The sequence below is a fragment of the Aplidium turbinatum genome, chromosome 1 (assembly GCF_918807975.1).
Source record: "Aplidium turbinatum chromosome 1, kaAplTurb1.1, whole genome shotgun sequence".
In the NCBI taxonomy this organism is placed as follows: Eukaryota; Metazoa; Chordata; class Ascidiacea; order Aplousobranchia; family Polyclinidae; genus Aplidium; species Aplidium turbinatum.
In genome coordinates, this window is record NC_137472.1 from 8610143 (window position 1) to 8637105 (window position 26963).

The 26963-nt window shown below is 37.1% G+C and overlaps 1 protein-coding gene across 1 annotated transcript; it reads left to right on the forward strand.

Annotated features, from left to right (window-relative positions):
- Positions 1-1359: 1359 nt before the first annotated feature.
- LOC145772320 (beta-1,4-galactosyltransferase 4-like) lies at positions 1360-26445 on the forward strand. Its single transcript, XM_082584230.1, has 8 exons — positions 1360-1533; positions 7980-8267; positions 11776-11898; positions 13589-13705; positions 19163-19373; positions 20247-20397; positions 21667-21787; positions 24794-26445. The coding sequence occupies exons 1-8, from the start codon at positions 1393-1395 to the stop codon at positions 24851-24853; spliced, it is 1212 nt and encodes a 403-aa protein (XP_082440356.1). The 5' UTR covers positions 1360-1392; the 3' UTR covers positions 24854-26445.
- The last annotated feature ends 518 nt before the right edge of the window (positions 26446-26963 follow it).

A 26963-nucleotide genomic window follows, 5' to 3' on the forward strand; every position in this document is an offset into this window, starting at 1 on the left:
AACAACTGAGAAGAAATCCGTTTTCTCCAAAGATATTAGAAACGACTATTTCATATTTATGTACAGTACGTCAGTACTGTATACTCGGGGAAAGTGAAAGAGCACTTGGTTCGTTTGAACTACGTTTATTATTAAGTTGGTAAAGTTTTATTTTAGAAGTAAAAATAGGCCCCCCTCAAAACTAAAAAAAAACTACTCGTTTTTCGAAGAAATATACGAAGAAATTTTTACGGCTTTTATTTCACCAACAACTGATTACGAAAAATTGTTTTACGAACAACTGTTTACGAACAATTTGCCTATAACCCACCCATACAGTATATTGATGTAGCTAGAAACAACGTTGTAGTAAAGTTTCCGATTGTTAAAGTGCTGTTGCCTGCAAACTATTCCATCTACTAGGTGCCACTAAATGGAGAGCAGTCCTGATATGCATTGCCAAAGCGTACACCTCGAGAGTTGAAACAGCGCCGCTCGATCATCTTGAGTAGAGCTACCACCGATTTAGCGGGCGGACAGATAAATATGAGAAATGGCTTGCGCCACCCCAGAGTATTGTAAACGACACCCAGATTGGGGACCACTGGGTTTGGTTTTGCATATCCAAAAAATAATCTGAATTATGCAAGTATACAATTATTATTTTTAATTGTCTGTGAATTGATGACTGCGAGAAAGTCATCTTTCAGTTTGTATGGTAAGGTTACGTTAACAAAATAATGTAATGTTGCAACATTGAAATAAAAGTTTGTATGGGGCCTGCACTTACACAGAATTCAAGATTGAAACTTTGGTTGCACCTTGTACTGTAGGTTTCCAGAAGAATTTAAAAAATTTAATGAAAATCGTAATTGGTTGTTCAGAATAGCAGAAACTTATCGCAAAATGAACTACACATGAGTTTACCTGTGTAATTCTATGATTACTTTTGTGTTTGTTGTTTAATTATCAATGCTGTGCAAATGGCATCCTACGTGATAGATCAAAGAGTGGGATGTCATCAGAAATAAATCTATATGTTATAGTGCCGAGTGATGCTCCAATGGACACAGCTTCTACACTTGCTAAAAGCACATGAATTTTTCTTCGCAACACGTTTGATGGCATACTTGATGGTTGAACTTTTTTGTTTTTGTTTAGTAAAACTGAAGTAAACCATCTACCCTTAAACAATAGCTTGGATTGGTTAAATCGCATTCATTGCTCAAAATAATTTGACTGCACAGATACACCATCAAACAAATAAAATATGTCATGAGAAAGTTAGCACACTCTTGGTTCTAATGAAGACGGTTGAAATCATAAAGCAGTTTGAAGCCAATTTATTTTTATATTTAGAAAAGGTGTAATTTTAAAATTTTTAAAAAACGATGATATTATTCACTTGATGAAATGGAGCAAGCCCAATTCAAAGAAAGCTTGATTTTAAAGAGAGTTCTACGAAATCTTCAACACTTTATTTCCAACAAAAAATACGCAATTCTAATGCTCTTTTGCTTAGCCGTTGTGACAGAAATGCTCTATGGATTTCAGGTAAGAATCAAAAGTGTTTAATCCTCATGTACTATTGCTAACCTACCAACTTCAAAGACTTCCAACTAGTGTTTTGTCAAAGACTATCAAGTGAACCGTTGAAACGCATTGACCTGAAATATGAACCATATGATACCACGTTGACATGGCGGTAAAGCATTACCACTTATGGATAACGCAAAAAGCCTGCATTTTGTTTAAATCCGTTTAAGGCCTTCTAATATCCACCGGACATTAGACGAGATGTTACTGACTGAAATCTAAAGCAAACATGTGATGAAAGACACCCTCTCTATAGACAAACTGTTGCACAGACACGGTTTAAATCAAGAACATTTTTCCCAAAACACGTCCAGCCACTAATCTCAACAAAAAAGAAAGAAAGACTTTAGCAATAATTCAATAATGACCCATCACACGCGGAAATGAGAGTTTCCCCATCAGAGTCCTTTCTCACATGAGCAATCGCCCCCTGAATACAGTGGAAAATCTTGAATCGATTCCGAACCGGTGTTCGCCGTACTAAATCTACAATGGTAAAGTGCGCTACAACACGGGCTCAGTTCCATGCATCTGTGGTACCAAGCCTCAAACAGCAGATTATCTTCTTGTGTGCCCCAACTTACCACCTAGTAGGCTACAGAAAGTTAGACCTTTCAATGTACAATAGGGAGGGCCGTCAATGCACTTTTTTTGCCAAATCACTTAGCAACTCGGCTCAGATAGGAGGCTTAGGTCACAAACAAATAATCTGAAAACCTTTTTTAGATCGGGCCGCGAGAAAACGCCGCACAAAAATGTCAATATTCCCCAAATAAAATAAAAAACGTGTTTTTCCCTCCTCCTCAAAAAAAAACGTAATTAGAAAAATCGAAAATACACAAAATCCTGCTAAACAGTCAAAAACAGTCAAAAAAGGGTTTTATCCTTTTTGTTGTCAAAGTAAAGGCCTTCGATGCTTCGACTATTGTGCCTAGCGAACTGGAAGCGAAGTGATTCGTCTCTAAACGGAGCCGTTTTCGTGCACAAACAAGCTTGTTTTTGTCGACTATCATCGTCGGATTGAAATCATCTTTTATGTCTAGTAATGTTGCGGTTGCGAGGGCAGCTGCTGCTCGACTCGAAATTCCATACCTTTCCGCCTCACGCGCAACTGTACGAAGATCGAAAGTACATCGCTCCTGCTCTTCTTCGAGTTCTCCTGCTCTTCTTCAAATTCTTCTCGAGCACTCTGAAGGGATGCGCCTTCTGGGAGATTCTTCTGTATTGTCGTCATCCGAGACATTCTTCGCATTCCTCCCGCTCGTTTTCTCGCTTCTGTCTCGAAAGCAGTTGCTTCTTCCGCTCGTCCCTCTTCTTCTCAGATTTTACCGTCTCCCAATCGACGATTCCAATGAAACCAAAATTCTCTCCGTGTTGGTCCTTAACGAAATAAACCTTGCGTAAATACAGCAATTTGTCGTCAACGACGTCGAAAAGAGTGTCGAGGCAAAGACTGGCCTTTTTTGAAGCTTTCCATTGAGCCGTCTTTCTCGCCGTGGGGAGTTTATTCTTCGTCTTAACCATGGCCCATTCCTTCAGAATCTTCTTGTTCACTCCCTCATGCCTAAATCGCCACTGTGACGAAATCTTACATAGGCTACTTGTTATTTTAGTCACCACTGCTTCCGCCATTTCGCGCAGCCCCATTTCCTTCTTGTAATCTCCGGTGTCCTTCTTCTTCATGATTTTGTATTCTTTTTTTTACTCGGGCGCAATATTGGAACGTCACCACTGGTGGAAAGAACCAGCTCATTTATTTCTTTGGCAAAGCCGGACACCGCATCAGCAGAACGAGTATATGCGGTCATGTTATAACTATTACAGACCACTTAACTGCAATTAATTGATAAACTGCCACCAGTACTGATTATTTGTATTCAATCAATCAATGTAAAGTAGGACTGGTAGGCTATCACTACCACTACGAATTACTGTAGGCTATTGAATACCTGTAATAAATTGCAAATTGTGTTTAAAATTTCCCTCCACTTCACTATTGTGAATAAAATTTTCACTGAAACACAACCCAATTATACTTGCTTCAGTCAGTATGCTAACACCCTACCTGTTCTACTTTCTCTGAGCACTGATATTTACCTGATATCTGAGTAGTCCACATACCATGCCTTCACTTTTATACCTACCCTACCTGCAATGCCCATATACCCTGCTTTCACTTTTTATATACGCTACCTAAGTTTTAGTAGCTTACTCACTTGCATACAATGCCTTCACCTTTTAAACAGGCTACCTAATAGCCTACTTCCTTGTTTCCCATGCCATCACCTTTTATATAGGCTACCAAGTAGGCTACTTGCATGTATACCCTGCTTATTTAACCTAGTTACCTATAGCCCTATAAATAACCTAGCTTACTCTGAATCCAGGCAATCCTGCCTGCCATGAGAGTAACAATTGGACAGTAGCCAATTTCAACATGTTCTGATTGGTTGGCGGTGTCAAAGCTGCGATTGAGTCTTACTAGGAATTAACATGTTTAAGTGGCTACCAGCCATGCGTGTTTTAAGATCTGAGCACACATGTTTCCAATATATTTTTTCGCAATTTTGCAATATATTTTTGTGTTTTATAACAAGAGACAGTGAAAAACTGGACTGTCATGCATTTCAAGCTTCATTACTGACTGATTTTCACTGTATGGTGATTAATGAATCCACCATGTTTGATGGGTGTGCGGCGCACACCCTGAATATACGCCACTGCAATATCCCTGGAATGGGGTGATTTACTGATTAGTTGGACCCTGTTGTGCACTGTCTTCCTGACGTTCAATTTAAAAATGGTTTTCGATTTCGCCATTTACTCGGCAAGCCTCCTAAGAAACTCGAGTTGCTAAGCGATCTGTTCCCGACGGCCATCCCTAATGTACAACTCCGTCGCTACTGGTGTTTTGCAATTTTCACTCAAAAGCGACGAAACAACTTGTCGATATCACATTAAAAATAAAAAATAAAATCGGCAGAACATAAAGAAATGTTCCATACCACAATAGAAATGTTCCATACCACAATAGAATGTTCCATACCACAATAGAAATGTTCCATACCACAATAGAAATGTTCCATACCACAATAGAAATGTTCCATACCACAATAGAAATGTTCCATACCACAATTGAAATATTCCATACCACAAAACAGTTTTCTACCAGTGGTGCTTCAGTGAACTGTAGGCTACTTGAATTGATTGAGATATTTTGGTCCATGATGTGTGAGATTTCGAAATAGGTCAATTTTAATCTTGAATAACTTTTAATCTTTACAAGTTACGGCTTTCCAAACGTTGCTGGATAACAATTACCATTTTTACGAAAGTTTTAACCTTGCAACTACCGGAAAATAATTCAATCAGTCCTGTTACTCAACGCAAACAAACAGTTTACAATTTTTGTAATCACAAATCGATTTCGCTATCACAGCATCCTCAGTATGATCATGTCAAGTTATGATATGATCATACTAAAATTTTTTTGAATTTTATTAGAAATTTTTTTATTAAATTTTGTTTAGAAATTTTGACATGATCATACTGAGGATGCTGTGATAGCGAAATCGACTTGTAATTACAAAAATGAGGCTGGTAAATTGTTTGTTGCGTTGAGTAACAGGACTGATTTAATGATAAGAGACGGTCAACCGCCTCAAGTAGACAGTTTGCTTGGTTGGTTCACAAAGCCCACCGGAAACTTGTTACACTTAAAATGACAGTATCGATCAATTAACCGGTAGACGAGGTTATCGTTGGTTTGCAGGTGCTCACCAGGAAATTTATCTCGCTTGTGATTTATAAATAAGCCAATATCAGAGCTGGTATCAATTGAGTTCAATTATTTGCTGCAGTCAGATGAAGTCGCATCTGAAAACAGAGCAAAGTTTGCATCATCTTTTAATTTGTTGGATATAATTTGCTTGAATTAATTTGTTATAGCTAAAGATATCAGCAAGACACAGGGCAACAGCCGTGACTTATTCTTCTATTTAGGAAAGTTGTTGTGGACCACAGAACGACAAAAATGAGTCCCTGCATGCCAACATATCTTGCAACCGGCACAGCAATTTGAATCTGTGTCAAAAAATAAAAACTTGAAAGCAGATGTTGCAACTGTGGAACATATTATTTGTTTTGTATTGTTAATAAAATTGGCTAAGTACCTTATTATACAGGTCGACTAACCAGTGTGGTATTTCTAGGTACAGTATATTATGCTCAGGACCTGGGCCCACCATTTCAGGAGGCCCAGCTCCTGAGCTCTCCATTTCATGGGGCCCACAGATAACAAGCTTGTATGTTTTGTTAACAAAGTTTTTACAGTACCGTTTTAAACTTTCATTCTGGTAGGAGTGTGGTTCGGTCAATGTTTTTTCGTAAATTGTTTGATTGCAGAGTCACTTGTAATAAACTACTGATTTGAATGGAGCGGTCAAGTGTTATTATTGTTAGCAATTGGCACAGATATTACAGTGTTAGTACCTAGTTAGTTTTAGTATGCATGTTTTTTGATCTCAGTATTCTTTAGAATTCTTCTATGTCCCTGACATTAGAAGTGTGGTTGCGATGTCGGTCAATGTTTTTTTCAGTCAATGGTCTTTCGACTCTTCATTCAATGCTTGTGGTTCGGTACAGTGTTAGTAGTTAATTTTAGAATGTATATTCTTTGGTTTGAATGTTCTTTAATAGGCCATTCTTTAGTATTCTTGTATATTTTAGTCGGCAGCAATGGCCGAGTGGTTAGCGCGTTGGGCTCGCAGTCGAGAGCCTGCATGTTCGACTCCAGCCACCCGCACTTGCTGTTGTTTCTCTGGACAAGAAACTTTACGATAATTGTCTCTGATCGTGATCGTTTTTGGTGATCACACCCGGTGATCACACCCAGTGATCGATTTCGAGTAATGGGTATTACCAAATTTAAGTCATAAGCAGAGTAGACAACCGGAAACAGACATTGCCGTCGGCTGCAGCGTGGGTCAGGTGTATGTTGGAAGGCGTACACCGATGCATAGCGCTCAAGTCCGCTTTCCCGCAATGCAGGATAAAGACAAACAAACAAACAATATCGAAGACATAAGGGCTGTGGTTGTTAGTCAATGTTTTTCCAGTCGATGGTTTTTCGTTTGGGGGTGTTAGGGGTGAGGTTGCAATTCAATGTTTTTTAGTCAATATGTTTTTGGCTCTTCAGTCAATGTTTGTAGTTCGGTACATTGTTAATAGTTAGTTGTAGCATGTATGCTTTTTGCTCTCAGTATTATCTAGTATTGTTTTCGTTTGTGATGTTAACTTAACATTCGGTATTCTCTGTATATTGAATTATGGTTTGGTCAATGTTTTTTTGTAAATTATTTGGAGCAGAGTCACTTGTAGCAAAATAAAATAGTTGTAGCCTATGTGTACGCACTGTTAGCAAGCACAGATGGTAGGCTACAATGTGGTTAAGTGGAATCGGTAGCCTAGTGCTAATTGCTGTGCCCCTGTAGTATCTGGCAGTCAGGTTATTTTAATTGTGCATGAGCTTACAATGGAGTGCTTTGAACTTCCCAAGCAAAACATAATAACCGCTTGGTAAAAGTGTTTAAATGCTCTTTTTGTTAAAAGCAATTTTTGTTGCACTGCCAAATTGTTTTTTCTCTATTACGCCCACGTATTTGAAAATGATAGGCGTGTATAGTTTCGAATAACTGCAATTTTAAGGAAAAATTGCTTTCAAGTGTAGTTAACCAAATTAAATCTCCTAATTTGTTAATTTTTCTCCAAATTTGAAAGCATAATTAAGTCAACTTAAGCATGCCAAATTTCCATGCTAGCTTGTATTGTGTGCTACATGTTCTGGGTTGAATGACCCCATTGTTTATGAACATTGTAATAATTATCTTATTAAAAATCTTTAAATGCTTTTGGCCTTTATTCCGAGCAGAAGTGTAGCTATGATCCAATAGACCTGTGTTATATCATTTGGCTTAGCATATATTGGTGTGGTTTTTCAAAATGGTCAAAATATCTATTGAAGTGAAGCACCTTTTCATATCGATGTAGTGAAAATGCACACTATATTATCATAGATTTTCTTGCCCGTAGAGGCCCAAAATTATTTTGGCCTCGGGGCCCAAGAAGGGTTTAACACGGCACTGAAGACGCTACGTTATACTCTAAAAAAACTAAGGACAAATTGTACAAATAAGCCTAGAAATATAACGGTAAGATAATCTTGACTATCACCGAAGCAAGCTGTGCCATTTGTCAAAAGCGTAACTTTTTCACCCAGTATGCTGTATTTTAATAGATTTTGTCGAAAACAAACTTTACTTTATCATAATGATAGCTGATAAATGAAAGATTATTATCTAGTTGTAATGTGTTTTTATTAAAAATAAACTAATTTATATTTTTAGGTTTCATCGTACGGAGGAATAAACACAACTCATTTTCCGGGCAAAACTATTTCTCAAACAATTTTTCTAAACAAGAAAGAAAGTTTTGCTGAAGAAACATTTATCAGCATTTTAAGACATAGCTATCAAAATTGCACTGATAAGAATTGCGATACAAGATGGTTAAATACAAAAAAGTACCATGCCTTGCAACGGAACTACGCAAGTGGCTTGGTGAAATCAACAAATGTTCGATCTGAAAATGTTGTTTCATTGTCTTCATGCCCAGAAACTCCACCTGGTCTTGTTGTAAGCAAACGTTTCCTAATATGCTGTGTAGCCTATGACTTTGAAAGTGCTTTAGTGACTACAACATATCAATATGGTTTGTATATAGCCTATTATACCGTTTTGCATAAGTAGGCAAACAGGCATGCTTTGCGAGACAAATTAATTAATTCTCTGTTTTCTTTTTAAAATAAATTTTTATAGCAGAAGTGGTCACGTCGATCGCGATCGACTTGTCAATCGCCAAGTCTCAATTGATCGATCGCGTCGGATTTTGTGTTTTGATAAGATTCTTAACCCCTGCGAATTTAAAGCACATTTAGCAGATGCGATATTGATATACCTTGACTTTTCTCAGCTTTGCTTGATCTTTATGAGAATATAATAATTATTGAGCTCAAGCAAAGGTTTGTAGCATAAAAAAAAATAATAGGCTAGCATCTTATACCGTCCAATGGACCGCAAGCCCGCTGTATTCGAAATAATCTTGGATTACAACAGCACCAAAAGTGGAGTTGAAACTATTGACAAAATACTTAGGAAATACACTTCCAAGAGAATGACGAGAAGATGGTCGATAGCTCTATTTTACAACATGATCTATGTCACTGCTGTCAATGCTTTTGTGATATGGCATCAATTGCAAGGCAAAAATAGCAGCACATTCAGCTTGAAAGAGAAAATGTTTGATCCAGCTAAGAAAGCTTGCTGAATTACCAGCTTCGACTTCATTATCAACAAGACATCTAACTTTGCAACAAAATAGAAAGAACAGCGCTGTTGAAGATCAGGTACCAAAATCGAAGAAGGCTACTAGATGCAATCTTTTCTAAAGATACAAAGACCGAAAATGCAGACAATTCTGTACTGCTTGCAAATTCAACGTTTGCCAAGAACATTCGCAAATTGTTTGCAACCAATGTGATAATAAATAAACTCACAATGTTTTTTATGAACTATCATGTAGGCCTAATATGCATTTTTTAGCCAAATCTCTCAACCGTTTGACCATTGCTCGCTCACGAATAGACCTAATTCCGTATCAGCTTGGTTTGTGCGTGGGCTACTGTATGACTTGTTCGTTAAATTTCGTGTATTTTTGGTTTTTCTGCAGCGTTTATAAATTATGGTTTATATAATCTGTTGCGTCCTTTCCTGTTGAGCTTTAATTTTATAATTGGAGCTAGTTTTTGGTCCAAAACAAGTACTGAACGGTAAATCTTGCATATTTTTTTACAGTACAGAGGGTTTGCGTTTTTCAATTAATACCCGTAGCCCTAAGATAAAATTTGTCTATTCACTCAGACAATTTACTTCATTGGACAAATTCAATCATCAGAACTTCAGTAGGCTTAAAACACAGTACCCGTTATACACGCCTATCGAAGCACATTATCATGAAACAGGGCTAAAAAACAGGTAGCCTACTTGGCAAAGAAATGGCAGTAACTTTACAGCTTGATTGCTTTTTGCGTTAAAAGATGCTAGTTACTTTTACAAGTGTTGTTAAGTGCATTTATTGCAGCCGTATCCTAGCCTAATCTTTTCTACTAAATTAAAAGAAACATGAATATAGCCTACTGCTCGTGATCAGTGCTGACAACGGTCTGAGGCAAGTAGGCCACCAGGCACTTGTAGGAGAAATCGTCTCACCAACAATGTAATCATCGATCGTGCTAGGTTGACCAGACTATAGAAGCCACCAAATTGCAATACCACCTTTGCTGGACAGGACATGTTGCGAATGGACCCAACTAGGGACAGTAGATTACCGGGATGCGTAACTACATCCGCTTTTTGCTTATCCGCAACACTAGAAGGGTAACGTTTTTTTGTAATTTACAAAATGATGTACTTCTTATGGGTTATATAAGAAGAGTGAAGTGGGTTTTACAGTAATTTAAGGTTTTTAGTTGAAAGCAAGCCAGCAGCAAAGCGTAAAAAAAATGTCAAATTGGCAATTGACCCTTCTAATGTTGGCGGAACAACGGAGTTGGGCGTCCCGTAATCTACTGTCCCTAGGACCCAACGAGGCTTCCTCGAATAATGCTCTATGTGGAAGTGGACAAGGAAAAAACCTTTTGGAAGATCAACAATTTAATATAAAGATCAGCTAAAAGTATCCTTGAACCAAATTTCACTAGCATTGATTTGGAATCGCGGGAATAATTTTCCAGCCACGAATCAACCTGAAGAAAGAAAAATAGGGATGGCATGAAACGTTAAAAAAACAAAAAACAAACAGGAAACAAAATGCTCAGGACAAACAAAACATTAAAAAAGCTAAAAAAAACACGTTCCCCACCATCCATCTACAATATGACTTTTTCCCAATTCAATTCTATCACCGACTGGGCCTTCAGAGCCTCATCCGACTGCTTGAAGACAAAATCAATGCTCGGACACGAGCTTAAGCCGACGACGACTGCAGACGATAATAAAAGTGGAATAAAAGTAAATTCATTTACAGCAAAGGTGTCACAGGAAAAATTGGCCTGGCGACTTTATCACCGACCGGTGGACCGCTGGTGGTTAATACATTTTTCTGGTCGATCGCAACTAATGAGACGTTGGCCACCCCTGCTTTATAGCAACAAAAATATATGATTTTGTTTGGTATTGTCTGTTAAACAACATTGTGATTTTGATATAAAATTGAGTAGGAATTAGAACTGTGTTGACAACCTGTTAAGTTATTTATCCTATAACTGGTGATAATGCTTGCTAAACTTCTGCTGCAGTTATACTTTAAGCTTATGTTGTTCATGATTCATCCAGACGAAATGTAGCATAGACTACATCACTTTCATCAGTTGTTTAATATAACACAGGGATAATTGCAATTTATTGTTCTTGGAGTCTGGATTTTAATCGAAATCGGTTCACATCACACACTGAAGTATTGGAATCGTTTTTAGCACTAGTTGCAACGTTCATCCGATGAAATTGAAAGTAATTTAATTTTGTAATTGTGATTTAATTTTGTCTCAAATTTCTAGTGGTTTTCACTGCTTCAAATTTATGTTTATTGTTGGAAGTTTTTACGTAATTTAACGTCGAAAGTAACCACACATCATTAGCCAATCTTTAAAACATTGTGTTATATTTCTCTTACTTTCAATCGCATTTTTTCTGTTGGCCGTCACTGCTTCGAATTTTTATGTTTATTGTTGGAAGTTTTTACGTAATTTAATGTGGAAAGTAACCGCTCACACATCATTGAACAAATTTTTAAAATATTGCGTGTTTTATTTTTTCTTGCCTTTAATCGCACTGCAGTATATAACTTTGTAAAAAATTTATTTTATATGTTGTTCGCTCTGAGGATGCGCATTGTCATGGTGCGCGAAACGTCATTGAAGCAAAAAAAACATCCTGTTTGTTGTTGCTTTTACTTTCAATTTCATCAGATGAACGTTGCAACTTGTGCTAGAAACGATAATTGTCCTGATGAACACCCAAACTTTTCAGTACGAAGTACTGGAAGTCAATGAAGTTTTGCAAACACTAAAGCACTGTTTTTTGTTAGGGGAGAAAAGATGCCAGTCCGCTACCAAACATCCCGCCCTTATACCAAGCAATTGAAAAAGCAAATCCTCTTGTATCTGATGGAGGTCACTATAAGCCACCCAACTGTATAGCTAGATGGAAGGTAAAGATACGACATCTACTGTTACTAAACTTTAATTTATGATATAACAAGCTATTAAACTACGCGCATCACTACTATTCTACAAACAAGAGCATAATTATTATATATTATTGTTCATTCCTTGGCGATGGAGAGGTGAAGCAATAATTTTCTTTGACGAGGTTGTATACAATGCAATAATGGTTGGATATAACTTGTCAGAAGGATTTTTGATAGTACATGAGTTGTTATAACTAATAGTCAAATGCACTTAGGCCAACACACAAATTGTATTCTGAGATTACAATTTCTGTACCATCATCATTTAAATTGGGTTTTGTCCCCACTGGTTGGTGGTCGCCGATTGTTTTCTAACAATGATTGTCTTCACTCTTATTCCTACAACTTCTACGACTCCTAGAACGTTTTAACCAGCATTGCCATAGATTTATTCTGAACAATCACGCCAGCAGCAAACATGTCCCAGACACTGAAGTCCTTCAACAGGTATCTATCTCTAGGATTGATTTAACTATGCTAAAAACACAACTACTTTGGGCCGGCCATGTTTCGAGAATGAACAATCACAGACTCCCCAAGATCACCTTGTTTAGAAAGCTTTCCAAAACCCACCGCAATGTTGGTGCCCCTAGAAAGCGTCTCAAAGACACCCTAAAAAAATCACTGAAATTATGCAACTTAGACAATCGACATTGAATTAACACTCGCCTGGATTAACCTTACAGAAGATAGAGGTATGAAGAAAAGTGTATCACCAACCAAGAGTAAAAGCGTCGCAATAGACTAATAATACAAATATATTAAAGTATAATATATCACAAATATAATACAATAACAATACAAACACTATAATAATAAAAAACCGTCAGAAATTTCCATCGTCACCGGTGGCAGGCTTTACGTTTTATCGTTGCGGTCGTGCCTGCCAGTTAAGCATTGGACTTTTTAACCATAAGGTTTGCAAATGACGTGATGTTTAAACTGATGATTTTTGTCCCAAAGTATTGCCATATGTATATATTCTCCACATTCTATTTCTGAATTTTCTTCCTCCAGCCGACTCTGTCTGCCTCATTCTTCACCTGTTATTGTACTTTCCATTTTCAATATTAGAAGTTCAATAAGAGTCATGTTTTATTTTGGGCCAATAGCGAAAACATGCAGTGCACTGTGATCACAGATACCGTAAAACAGACAAATGAACGCTGCGAAGTGTCGTATAAGGCGTTGTGTCAGCTGGTCCCTTTATTTTGGCATACCATTAAGTGTCTTTGCCTCGTGCTCAGTGCCCAGTGCTCAGCCTCGTGCTCAGGAGCGGTGTCGAACCCGCGTCCTTTCGAATATCGCGCAGACGTTCTCACCATTTGGCTACGTAGCTGACGACGTTCTCTTTCTCTTATTATCCGCGTTTCGCTGCTGTAGCCTACAATATTGCAGGCCGCATACAGCTCTGATACACTTTTCTTTTATTTTTAACGATAAATTTCTTTCGTAAAGCATTTCTCCACATTCCCTGAACTTTTCCGAACCCGCCCTTACCTTTCTTGTTACAGCTATGTTGTATCCTAGCTAAAGGTAACTAAAGATTTGAAGTAACTTATTTCAACCTTATGTCATTAATATGCATTTAGAATTGTTATTACTTGCCAGCACTGCTGTGGCAGTTTATAATTTTTTTGAACCATTCCAGGTGGCAATAATAATTCCGTTTCGCAACCGAGACACCCATTTGCATTATTTTCTTCACTACATGCATCCGATATTGCAAAGACAGCAACTTGATTACAGGATTTATATCATTAACCAAGTAAGTGGAAACACTCAGTTTAAACAATCTTCATTTGTTGTAAGAAAATAAATAAGGATGATGTTAATTTTGTGATCACGTTTCTTATCGTGAGATAACGGTTATAATTGTCGTGCATTAGGTTCACAGTAGTCTACGCACAGTGTTGTACGTTGACGGCGTCAACTTTTTGTTGACGCTGAGGCTAGCGCCGTCAGTTTATTTTTTAGTTGACGGAAGTGATAGCGCCGTCAACTATTTTGCCGATTTTAAGCGTCAAGCGCTATGTGTCATTTTTCGTTTTCATGGAAAATCTCGTTTCACTATGAGAGTTAAATTTTGTTTGACGTTTTGACTTTCAGACTGATAGCAATGAACAATCTTTTTTGTGGCAGTTGTTCGTCTATCCAATTATGCAGTTTCAAGTTTGTTTATCGTAACCTGGGTTTATCTGAGTCGAGAAAAGACGAAATCGTCTTTCACAGCTCGAAACACTCAAAAGCCAAACCCGTTAGAAGTCGAATACTTCCGTTTTGTGAGACCCTGGCTAAAATAGCGCTAGAAATTAACGCTGACGCTGACGCCGTCAATTTATTTCATTGACGCGTACAACACTGTCTACGCATCACAGAATACCTGACTACAATTATTACAAGAAACAAATTTGTTAATACACTATAAATGAACATTGTTGTGTGTTATGACGTGGTAGCGACGCTTTCTTCTGTAGGCTTTATAGCATTTAAAATGTTAGTTCTTCTGAACGATGTAAGATTTACGATACCTTTTCATCTTAACCCTATTATCCCTAGGTTCTGAGTTCCACCAAATCCCCAGGTGGTGCTGATTCAGCACCCAGTTTAAGCGCTTATAACTCTTTTATTACGAGTCTCATCATTACCATCTTTTGACAACAGATAGAAAATTTATCTAGGGTTATGAAAATTGTCAAATTGTCATTCAATTGCTTAAAATACTCTTGATTCAAAGCAATACACAAACAGTGTTTTTTTTACCACATTTAAAATAAAGAAACACAGCTATTTTCGTTTTTTCTCACTCTTTCACGCATCAGCGTTTGCGGTTTCCATATTCTCGAGAGATTGAAGGCTGACAAACGTTTTGAAGATATTTCTGTCTGCGGTTTTTCTTGCAAACGTATTTGTCAGCGCTCAACGTAGCTGTTGATTTTAAAGGGTTTTAACGTCCGAAGACGTTAGTCTGATTTTGAGTAACGCAATAGTAAAATTGCTTTTCTTGAGAAAGGTTTCACTGTTGTCTTTCAGTATAGTCAGAAACAATTCAAGCTGTTTCGTCTAATGATGGTTTACTTACACAATTTTGTATTGTTGAGAAGTGTCTTATTCTGTGCGAGTCAAACGGGTCTTCACGACACTCTGGACACTTTTTTTTTATAAAAATCTCTTGCAGTTTGTTCAACTCACCAGAATGAAAATATTTGTTTTCGATTTTATTCAACATTCTAACCACGGCAATGTTGGTCTGGCGTGCTATCAGTCATTGATTGCCAGAATTCTTGTTCTGTATTCAAAATTCTTCGTTCAGTCATATTCTTATTCTATGGTATTGTTAAGTCTTGTTTCACTCAATAAAAGAAACTGTATTGAGTAGGATCGTTTGTCACAAAGTAGATTGTAATAGCAAAAAACAACTTCAAGAATGTTTTGCAGAATCACAGAAGTTTAAAAAAAATGCACGAATAAACCTCAAATAAGTTTTGTAGTTCATGTCGACTTGCCTAGCACTACCTGGCAAGAAAAATTTGTGCTTTTTGCATTGATTCAATGTCTGTAGACTTTTTCTCAGTGCTAAAAAGAGATTATTTTAGTAGCTAGGTAAATGTTCATAAAAACGGCAACGTACGTCACTGCAACTACACCGATTTCATAGTCCAGCCACTCTTATTTATTCAATCAAAAATAAGATCAGAAAATTATTAAATTTTGTATTGCAATCCATTGCAATGCAGCACAAGTTTACAGTTTATAATATTGTGCATTTAAAATTTTCTATTGTATGCCTGTGTTACTTTGCATTGAAACAAATTGCCCAATTGCGGCAAAATAAAATCCTGCTTGGGACTAGCGGCGGATTGAACATTGCGACTTTGGTATAGCGCCTGTATTGCGAAGTCCACGCAGAAGTTATTTTTTGGTGATATTTAGCAGGTGGAAATATGAAAAGCACTGTGATTACTCTGTACTGCAGTTGGGTATAATGTGTTGCCAAAAAGCAAACCTTGTCATTGTTTTGGATTTCACTCATGTAAGCCCAAATCTCGTCGCTGGACAGTCACAGCATTTGCTTATTTGCTGGACACGTGCAGAATTAATGCTTCAACTATATTAGCTTTGGGTCTGCAAAACGACCCAAACAAAGTTTCTTCTTTTAATTTTGGTTGGGACCTGGCGATGTCGTTAGTTCGACTGCAAATTGAGTCCCGTCCCTTGCGGGGTCTCTGGATGACAATACAACGAAAAACAGAAACGGTAATAGGAAAAAAAAACGATACCACCAAGTTCATCGTCAGGTTTACTACCATTCAAATCTGAAAACCGGCGAAGATGTAAACAATGCTTACAAGAGGCTACTGGGGAAGTTGGTGCAAAGAAACGAAAGCAGCTACCGGCAAACTGTAGTCAATGCCAAAGATGTGGCCACTCGGTATACCAAATACACTCTACTAGATTGTGCCAAAGTTGTTTTTGTTTTGCACATGAGCTTTCGGACTAAATGTAAATGTCTGCAAAACCTTTTGTACCAAGCTAAAGATTGAAAATTTGTTTGATTAGTAGCCTAGGCCCACTGCCATTGCGTTCCGATGCTGCTTATCGTGTAGGCGTATATAGCGTAATATGCTGCCATAAATTTAATTAGTTACTTTAAAAAAACGATAACTGTAACTGAAACTAGTAATTTTTTGAGCGAAGTAACTGTAACTCAATTACTTCAAAAGTAACTAGTGCCCACGACTGGAAGTCATTCTTCTCTCTAAAAGCCACTCGGCTAACGTCACCGATGTAGGCTATAGCCAGCCTACAGTCTACTTTCTAAAGTACAGCCTAGCTATCTAAATCTTTAGAAAGTTAAAGACATAAAAGATGTTAGAAATTGTTGCCCACATTCGATAAATGGATTCATAATTATCAAAATAACTTATAAAGTGAGACCCTGATTGTGACTTTTTTTTTTAATTTTTTTTATTTACATGAACATGAAAGACCAGCCACCAAATTAATCCTTTTTAGCTTTGATTCAACGTCTGCAAATGTTTGTCTGGGCGATGCTGAGGAAAAAGAGGGTAGCTTCATTCCTAATGGATATAGGCATCAGCCCTCCGCGATTTACAAGGTATCTACGCTCAATTCAAATGCTTCCTTCTCAGCACTTATGTGAAAGTTGTCGCCTTTTCGTTGACATAAATGTTTATTGTTTAATCAGTGGGAGAAAGGTTTAAAAATATCGATAAAGGTTTAAAAATATTTGGAAGATTTTGCTATGATGTATTTTATAGCCGGTGCATTATGACGGCAACAAATCATTTTTTTTTTGAGTTACGTTACCTAAAGCAGGTGATCGATGCAAAAAATAAAAATAACAAGTAAGTTACGTACACAGCAAAGAGGGATCAATGTTCTGATCTAATACTTCGAAAACCGTACGTTATTCGTTTTTTTTCTAGGTATGGCAGAGCCAGTAAATTCGCTCTCATAACGTTGATTCATTGTCTACAAGCGTAAACAAAAGAAATAATGGCTTGGTTGATTAACCGAATCAGCATTTGCGTTGAAACGATGAAACTCTCACCAAGCACTTTCATGAAAAATTGAGATCTGTCCAGAAAATGTGGTTAAATTTTGCAAGTGGCCTTTGAACATTTAGGGTTAGGCGACTGGAGAAAATTCAAGTTTGCAGTGATATGCCGTTTTTGAATGAAAGCTTTTTGTATTGTCATCGCCACTTCCCAGTTTTGAAGATAAAGTAGATAAATGTGTACAGGTTTGTTGTTAGAAAAGAAATTTATAGATTGTGTTTGAAGATTATTCCCTAGAGAAGTCCATCTCGCACACGGAATTGTGACGTCATAAGTTACAATTGCTATGAATCTCACAGCAAACAAAAAGATTTTTTATTTAGCAAATTTACTAAAGATCAGCGTTGCGTTCAAACGATGAAATTAGTAGCAAGCATTTTGATAAAAAAAATTGACATCAACCATCAACCAAGACAAATTTGCTTTGGTTTTGCGCGCCGCCTCTAAACTTTTCCTGGGGATGTTACGTTTACTGCAGCAATATGATGTTATTGGATGAAAGGTTTGTGTATGAAGTAAAATTCTCCTTCAGCACAAATGTTTGATTGACAACGCTAAACTTCAAGGCAACTAGAAAGCGAGTCGCACATTTTTGCGGTTTTGTTTTCAGACAGTTCTCGACTAGCGCGACGCTCCATATGAGCAATAAAGAAACACACAATCTTCTCCGAAAAGAGCAATTTAGCAAAATTTCACAAATTGCATTTCAAAATGCATATGTTTGCATGAAAAGTATAAGACATTGGAGGCTCAAATTTACACACAATAAAATTCGATGATATTTAGGAAAAGTCAAAAAAATCTGGATGTATGGAGCCAGTGGTTAAGCCGCGACAGCAAATTTGAAGTGCTTGGTGCTGATTCAGCACCACCTGGGCAATATAGGGTTAAAGTTCATATGTAGAGATGATTGATGAATTGCTGTGGCGAAGCGTGACCATTATTTAAGTGTTCACTTTATTCAGCAAACGTCAGTCTAATTGTATTAAGATACCTGGGTGCGACTCAACTAATTCAGTTCCACTGTTTCTTCTTCTTGTCCTTTTTTTGCTTTTAAATACACTACAAGAAGGCTGTATGCTTTTAGAGTTCACAGAAAAAACAAACACACAAACATTGGTCAAGCCACGTCACAGATTAATTATTATTTTGTTGTAGCCATTTCAATTTTTTCCCAAGTATATTTTACATCGGAAAAATGAGCTTCCAAACAATCTATCTGAACTAGGGTCGCCCTGGTGGGAAAACAGTAATTAAATTTCTGATATCTATTAATCAATTGAAAAAAGTTGAGATTTGATGTTTGTTGTTAGATGATTATTTTGTATTCATAATTTGAAAACGAAACTCTAGGTCAACGAATTACGTGGGCTGAGCATGAGCAGCCCATTGATACGTTTAGGATTAATTGAAACACAATGTTAATCACTTAGATCAGTGAAAAATGATTTCGCCTAACACATTGTTTTCGATAACTGTATTTCCGTTTAAGTATAGTATTTGAAAATAGTTTTTTGAGAATTATTTATGCAATAGAGTCGAATCATAAAAAAACACTTTATCTTGACTAAACCTTTGCCAGATATGGACTAGATGAAGTGATTGTCTGGAACGTCTGTATTGATCCTTGTCTTGTTGTTTAGTTTGAAACGGGTAAATTTAATCGAGCGAAACTTCTCAACGTCGGTTTTACGGAATCCATCAAAGATTACGATTTCCAATGCTTTGTGTTCCACGATATTGACCTGATATTGGAAAACGACAATGTCTTGTACAGCTGTCCTGACCAACCACGACATCTAGCTGTTGCTATGAGCAAATTTCAATATCAGATGCCCTACGGTGATTTTTTTGGTAAGTGATTGTTGGGCCAACATGTTGATAAGTCGGTTGATTTATAGATTTTTCATCTTAATAAAGCTTTAGTAGAGAGTTTGTATTTTAGAACCATAGACAAGCAAAACAAAGTAACCTTAGCGGGTTTAACATAATGTATTAAAAATAAAACAAAATATCTAACATAGTGACCATAGAATAACATAACGTTTTCGACACGTAGCCTACGTGTGTCCTCATCAGGAATTAAACCTGCTATATGCATAAAATAAAAAATAGTAAGATAAATTTGACTTTGCACTGTAACTGTAACGACACTCTGCACTGAAAAGCACAAACTGAACAAATGATACAAGAATGATTACGACTGAATTATACCAGAACACATGAGGTGTAAACTACAGGCACGTGACAAACAATTAGAACACACACATAAGGCACGATGAGCCACAGGCGAATAACTGCCGGTTGAGAGATGGATTGTTACGTTTGATTCTTAAGGCTTCCGTGATCTTAGTCTGAAAATCAGATTTGCCTCGAGAGATGATTTTAAATTGGTCGATTGAGACATTGTGAATGCACGTTTCACAAGAGGCGATGTGCTCTTTATTTGCACTTTTGGTTGTTAGGTTTGGATTTAAGTGCTCCCCGGCTTAATATTCATTTAATACCGAGAAAACTTTTAGAAGCATGAACTTTGAAATTTGAATTTATCATCTAACTTTTAGATTTGATATAGTTTAACTTTTTCAAGTTTTACTTTATAATGCTTAAACTTTACTTGTTTAATTTCACTTTTATAAAATTGATTTATCTAAGTTTAAAAATCAACATTTGTTGACTTAGTTTGACTATCCTAAAACTGACAGGATTTATCAACTGTGTCGGCAGGTGGCGCATCAGAGGTGACTAAAGAGCAATTTGAAAAAGTAAATGGTTTTTCAAACAACTTTTGGGGATGGGGTGGTGAAGACGACGAGTTTTTGTTTAGAATGCGTGCAGTTGGAATGAACGTCATCAGATACCCTATTGAAATATCCAGGTGCAATATACAGCTGACTTTCATAAGAAGCTAATTACTTACAAGCTTTTGTATGATCGTAAAAAGGAGTGACAAGGCCAATAAAGGTTCAATAGTTTATTGTCTCTTATGTTGCCAAAAAAAGGAAATCAAGAAAACTATTTGTGCACCAAATGAAAATATTTTGTTTTAAACAGCCCAAACAAAGTGTTGTCAGTTCAAAATATAGATAGTATTCTTACAACATATGGAGCTAAGAAGGAAGAAAGCTGCAGTGTTGATTTTTATAGCTTATGGCTGACAATGCATCGATAACACAGGTCAACTGAAAAAATCCAAAAAGCTCTGCATGTGAAAGTCGTTTTGGGGGTATTTTGAGGCCTCTGTTTCCAAAAATGCATTTATTTTTATTGAATTGGTTAGTTTTTGAAATACAGCAAAGTTGTTTTTTGGCAACTTTGATTAGACTTACCCATATACTTAACGCCGTGTCGTTGATTACATGGACATTGGACAATATGTATTATAGATGATTATGTATTATGTAATAGGCTACATAAACCCATGTATTATAATACATAAACTTCATCCTAACAATACGAAAATGTTTATTGATTGTTATGGTTATGATTAATGAATTCACAAAGGTTTGATCTCAACATTACATTGAACAATAAGAAATATTAACTACTTTACTCTATTATTCCACAAACTAACTTTGATGTTTTTTTTCTTATGTAGGCTATCTGGTAGATTGTTTTGTACAACCCATAGTGTAGTCCCAAAATTGAGCAGAAAAAATTCTGCTAAAACGTTATTTTGAGGTGCAACAAGAAGGTGTTGCGCAAAAAAAACTAGTTTGTATATTTTAGTTGTTAACCCGAGAAACACCGGATACTTTTTCTTCTTTTTGAACATATTTGATTCTAATTGAATAATGATAAAGATGATCTAGCTACTAGCTGATCGAAATCGATTTTTAGCTATTTATAATTGAACTGACTTGTGTGAAAATTCATTCGTTTGTATTGCAAGATATGTAACTGACTCGTTCGGTTCATATCATGCATTGTTTGACACATGTCAGAAGATATTTCATTTTCTTGAATATGCTAAGAATATTAGTGAAAATTAATTGTAGTAGATGTAATTCGCCATGCTTGGCTTTTTGCTTCACATTGAGCACTTTTTGTAATAGGCCTAATAACAGTTTATGTTTTGCTTAAGACCTTATATACAGTAGATTATTTGTGAACCGAGTTAACTTTATATTTTAAGTTTTGTTTTTAGATATCTGATGTTTTCACACAACCGAGATGCAGGAAATGAAGTAAATGAGCAACGATTTCGTCTTCTAAAATTTGTAGGTGTAAGAATGAAAACAGATGGACTTAATAGCCTAAATTACAAGGTAATCTTGCGTAATTGTATCTAACATATAATAAACTTCTTCAATTTCTAAGAAAAAAATAAATAATTAGTCGTGTTTTCATGCAAGCATATCATTTATTGTTTTGTCAAGACGTTGGTCATAGATATTCACAGAACTGACTCTTTCGAAACTCCATGGCTACATTTGTGGATGCTTCACTGTCTCTTCTCAACGACGTGAAGTTACCGATTCTGTGAAAAGAGCTTATTTCGCTTATTTCAAGGTGACGTTAGGAGACTAAGATGAAAGTTGGGCAACTCATAAAGTTGCGTGAAAAGTTTGAGATATTGGTCTCAGGGCAAGGACAGACATCTGACGTTTGGTATACCAAGGATCTGGCGAGAACAAAAAAATCATCTCGATGATTGCTACTTTTGTCTTATCATTGTGAAAGGTTACAAGAGGAACAAGCACAAGCTGCAATTTCCAAATCTTGTCTCTGTTTTGCGTCCTATGCCACACAGTGAGGAAATACCTGTGCCCACCTTTACTGATCTGCCCGAAAGTAGTGATGAAGAGCTTAGGTTATCCTCTGATTCTCCACTAATTGATAAAGAAGTTTCAGATTAAGATTTTCAACCCTTGAGCTCCTTTTCTGAGCAGCCCTTATTGTTCAATCAGTCGGAACTGAACGATTTAATCCGTGACTTAAATCTTTCCAAACATGCCTCAGAACTTCTAGTTTCACGGCTCCAGGAAAAAACCTTCTCCAGACTGGATGTACTGTCACATTTTATCGGAATCGAGTAAAGCTGTTTCTGAACTATTTTTCTTCTAAAAGATCTTTGGCAGTGGTTCCCAACCTGGGGTCGCGACCCCCAAAGGGGTTGCAGAGCATTTTATAGGGGGTCACGAAGCTGTTGCTCATGCAACAACAAAAGTGAATGTAAGTAGGACGAGGTACCGGTCCGCTAGTAGTATGTGCCAGGCTACGTTTACATGACGTTTCATTGCGCCCGAAATGAAAATTTTCCGTTTCTGTTAGTCTACCAGACTCGCAGTCTGTTTGCATGCGATGACCGAAATGAGATTCGTGGTGGTCTGGATTTCATGTCGGTAGTTTCAACAGAAATAAAACCAAAATGAAGCGGTTGCGGGTGATGTGAACACACCGCAATGAGATCCTAGCAACGAGATTAGCCCTAGTGCTAGTAGTTTGTGGTCTGTTTAAGTATTTATTTGTAGTGTAGGAGGAAGAGAGAACTTGAACATTACATCAGTCCAATAGCTTTGTGTTTTTGAAATCATAATGATAGATATTTTCAACTGGGACTGGAATGCTGGTTGTTTAAGTTAAGTGAGCAATTAGCAATTGCTAACCAGCAATACAAAGTCACTCTCTCAATTTTGGTGTGAAATGTATGATTCATACCCACAGATTTCTAAGCTGGCTTTTCAAGTATTACTGCCCTTCGCTACGACGTATCTAAGTGAGAATGGTTTTTCAGCTCTTCTGCACATGAAAACGAAGGAAAGAAATAGAATGGATGTGGAAGACGACATGAGAATGGCTCTGTCTAGCACGCAACCTCGAATTTCACGGTTAGCTGCAGACCTACAAGGTCAACCATCGCATTGATTTGTCAATAAATGCAAGAAAAATATTTTTAGTGCTGCCTTTTGTTGTATTATTTGTTAAATAGGGACTGCTGAGGACAGCAGCCGGCCGGCGGCCCGAGCCGATCCGGCCTAGTATACTTGCATTTAGGAAAGAATATAAGTGGGGGTGGCGGTATCTACAAAAAATTTTAAAGGGGGTCACCAAGACAAAAAAGTTGGGAACCACTGGATTGAAAGGTGAATCAACAAGCGCCCCAGTGCCTGAAGCTTACACACCAATGCATTGTCCATTGTCAGTGCATTTTTTTTTCTGTTGCAGTTTGATTTTGATCGAGTTGGCACAAAGTCTTGTGACTTGGCTAGTTTCAGTGGTAACTTTGATTTGTGTCGCAATGAAATTATCTATTGTTAAGATTTGCATTTTAAAAATAGGCTCTATTAAAGTCAGAGCATGGTTAAAGTACCGTGTTGTGAAAATATAGCATATTACTCGAAGCAATGTTCAACGCATTGTGTTTTGTCATGCCATAGGCTATAGGTAATCATTGCCTGTTCTAGTCCCATAGAAATGTCAGTCGTGCCCGATTGGTGAAACGTCGGAATAAATGCAGATGATCATCTGAAACACCTTGTGATACTTTATCAGTTTACTCCAGAAGAACTGCACAGTTTAATAGTGAGGGCTATTCTCCAATACTCGAAAGGGCGCCGGTTCGACACCGCTCAAGAGCATACGACTGTACATTTGACAGAATACTTTATGACTAGCCTGAAAGTGGAGACGAATATTGGCTTACTTACTTTCCCGTCCACTTAATCTAAATCTTTATATCCCGAGTAAACAGCCTAGATACGAAACAACAACCAGAAGAGCGTGTCATGTTATTGAACTAAATGTCTAGGGAAAAGCATCATTCAATTTTAGCATGCAGAAGTATTACCAAATAGTATTGCTTTTTAGTAATCGCTGCTTCGTCAACTAAATTGGTTGGCAATATTGTTGTGTTTTTTAAACTCTAGTTTTTGCAAATTTCTTTATTTGTCAACATGCTTTTGTGTTGTGCCATTTGCTGCAGAACAGGCACTGTTTACCTGTTTCAACCCCTTTGATTAAAAAAAAGTTGTGCTGACTGACCAAACGTTGAAAACAAAATCTTGGATTCATTCTTAACAACAGGTGGTAGCCTAATACAATCACCTAAAGAGCGGGAGTAATTTTATGTTTAAATATGTTAATGAAACTTAGTACTGTACTGTATATTGGACTAACTAAGGTATTCTAAACTTTAGGTCTGCTACTTCTGATGAAGAATAATCTTATCAAATTATTTCGTATGCCATTGCTATATGATATTTTTATCATGCATCGTTGGTAACAACCTATAACTACGTTTTTATAGTGATACAATTTGTATTTATTTGCAGAGACTTTACTACGAGAAACATTCACTTTACACAAATATAACTGTGGATATAACTTCTTAAGTGAGACCTCAAGGAAATTGGTCCCAAGGGAAATGGTCAACTTTCTCTGCTCTACAGATTACCGCAAGATGGGAATCACTGCAACGGAACGCCATCAGAATATGGCAGATTACAAAAAAAGAAAAGAAAGCGTCTAGCAATGCTAGCTTATGAATCTAATACACCTGTGTCCACAATGTTTTCAAAGATATTTTTTTTGTAACAGTAATAATTTTTTAATGAGCCGGAACAACTCAGATCACTGACCTCTATTATCTGTTGATTTTCGTCCTTTTTTAGAATGTAAGACAATACAATAACAGATACGCTGCTGCCGTAGATGACATTTAGGAAGATGAACAATGAACGAACTGCTACAATGTTGCGTGGTCTGATCTAATCTACGTGAATTGAAAAGTCATCTCGCTCAAATGTAGGCTGCATCGTTGATAAAGCTGATGGGTCTTGAAAATAGGATGACACGTCCCAATCGAAGCAGCTGACAAAGGCAGTTTAATATACAGAGGTGTGTCCAACTCACATACACTGATGTGACAAGTCTTATAACGTATTCCCGGGCCAGCGCTTATTGCTATCATAAACTGTTCCTACCGGTTCATGTTGTTTTCTCTTGCACACTGCGTCTGCACACCAAACTATAGAGCAGTGTGAATGCAATCCTCCACTAAATTGTAGTTACCATCATGCTCTAATATTATGATGAAACAATGTTACTCTAACTCTTCGCAGTTACTATTCTTTTGTCTGCCGAAAGAGCCATTTCTGCAAATTTTCAACAACGTCAAAGCCACTTGCTGACTAGTGCACACGCGTTGAATAGGATTCTGTGATATAGCTCAGAAGAACATTTTAATTGTGGCAATTGCCTCTCTGCATTATCAATACTAATAATTAAACAACAATTAAATGTGTAACAAATCTTAGATTTCTTTATATTAATTTTCGCGAGGCCTCGGGTGTCATTTGCAGATACGACTCGTGCCTCATTTGGCACGCGTTTCACACGTTGTCGCAATCGGTTTATAACATTCTTTCTTTCTAATTGTTGTGTTGCACCTTCTGTTGTGATCAGGGTCGCCGGAACAGTTTTTGACTGGGAGGAGGGCAGGATTATGAAAAAAGGCACTTTTGTTGCTGAAAGGCCAGTTTTTTTTTTTAAGATAAGATATAACGACAATGCTCATCCATCAGCTCATCATCGAGTAATGATGCAAGTGTCCGGTATACAAAGAACAATGACACGGAAGGGCATCATGCTATGTTGTAATGATGTAGGCTAAGGCTATGTTGTAATGATTGTAATGATGTAGGCCAAGCCTAAGGCTAACCTACTGTGATAGACAATTTTGTGTCGTGAATAATATTTTGAGGCAGAAATGAAAGATTATAATTAGGCTAAAAGTGAATGGCTAAAATTGTTATATCGTATTGCAAAATGTGCAGTAGCTTACATTACCTCAAAAGGGCATCATTGCCTCCCTGCTCCCCCGCTTCCGGCGCCCCTGGTTGTGATATCAACTTATTTTAAATAATATTTAATTTGCACAAGTATGTAATAAAAAATTGCATTAAATAAAATAATTACACCGGTGGTTGAGTGCTAAAGTTTTTAAAATTTGTTGACCACGCGGATTTTTGCCAATATACGTATACGTACTCGCAAAACGTTCATTTCACTTACAAACTAAAAAAATGACAATTATTGCAGTTGCAAAAGTGGATCTATCTCAGGTTATACAAGACAACAACTTTAACAGTGCAAAGAATGCCATTGTTTTTGCAACTTCACAGATCACCATTGTTTCGGTATAATAATTATTGTGGATAATCAGTAACCCATGTCTTATAATATGTTTCTCGGCAGCTGATTTGTAGCAAGAATTGACAGCGATAGACACGTGTTTCGCCCATGAGGCTGGGCTCATCAGTATCGCACCGTATTCTGCCACCTAAGCACCGAAATGATAAAAGCACTAGATGATATTGGCATTGACGTACTCCACGCACTCTTCAACAAAATATATGACACCGGTGAAATTCCAACTGATATGACAAAATCTATTTTCATTACAATCCCGAAGAAACCAGGCACAAGAGAATGCGAAGAACA

Coding starts and splice junctions, on each gene's coding strand:
- LOC145772320 (XM_082584230.1), top strand. CDS start 1,393: ATGGAGCAAGCCCAATTCAAAGAAAGCTTGATTTTAAAGAGAGTTCTA. Junction 1,534..7,979: donor AAATGCTCTATGGATTTCAG/GTAAGAATCAAA, acceptor TTATATTTTTAG/GTTTCATCGTACGGAGGAAT. Junction 20,398..21,666: donor TACCCTATTGAAATATCCAG/GTGCAATATACA, acceptor TTTTGTTTTTAG/ATATCTGATGTTTTCACACA.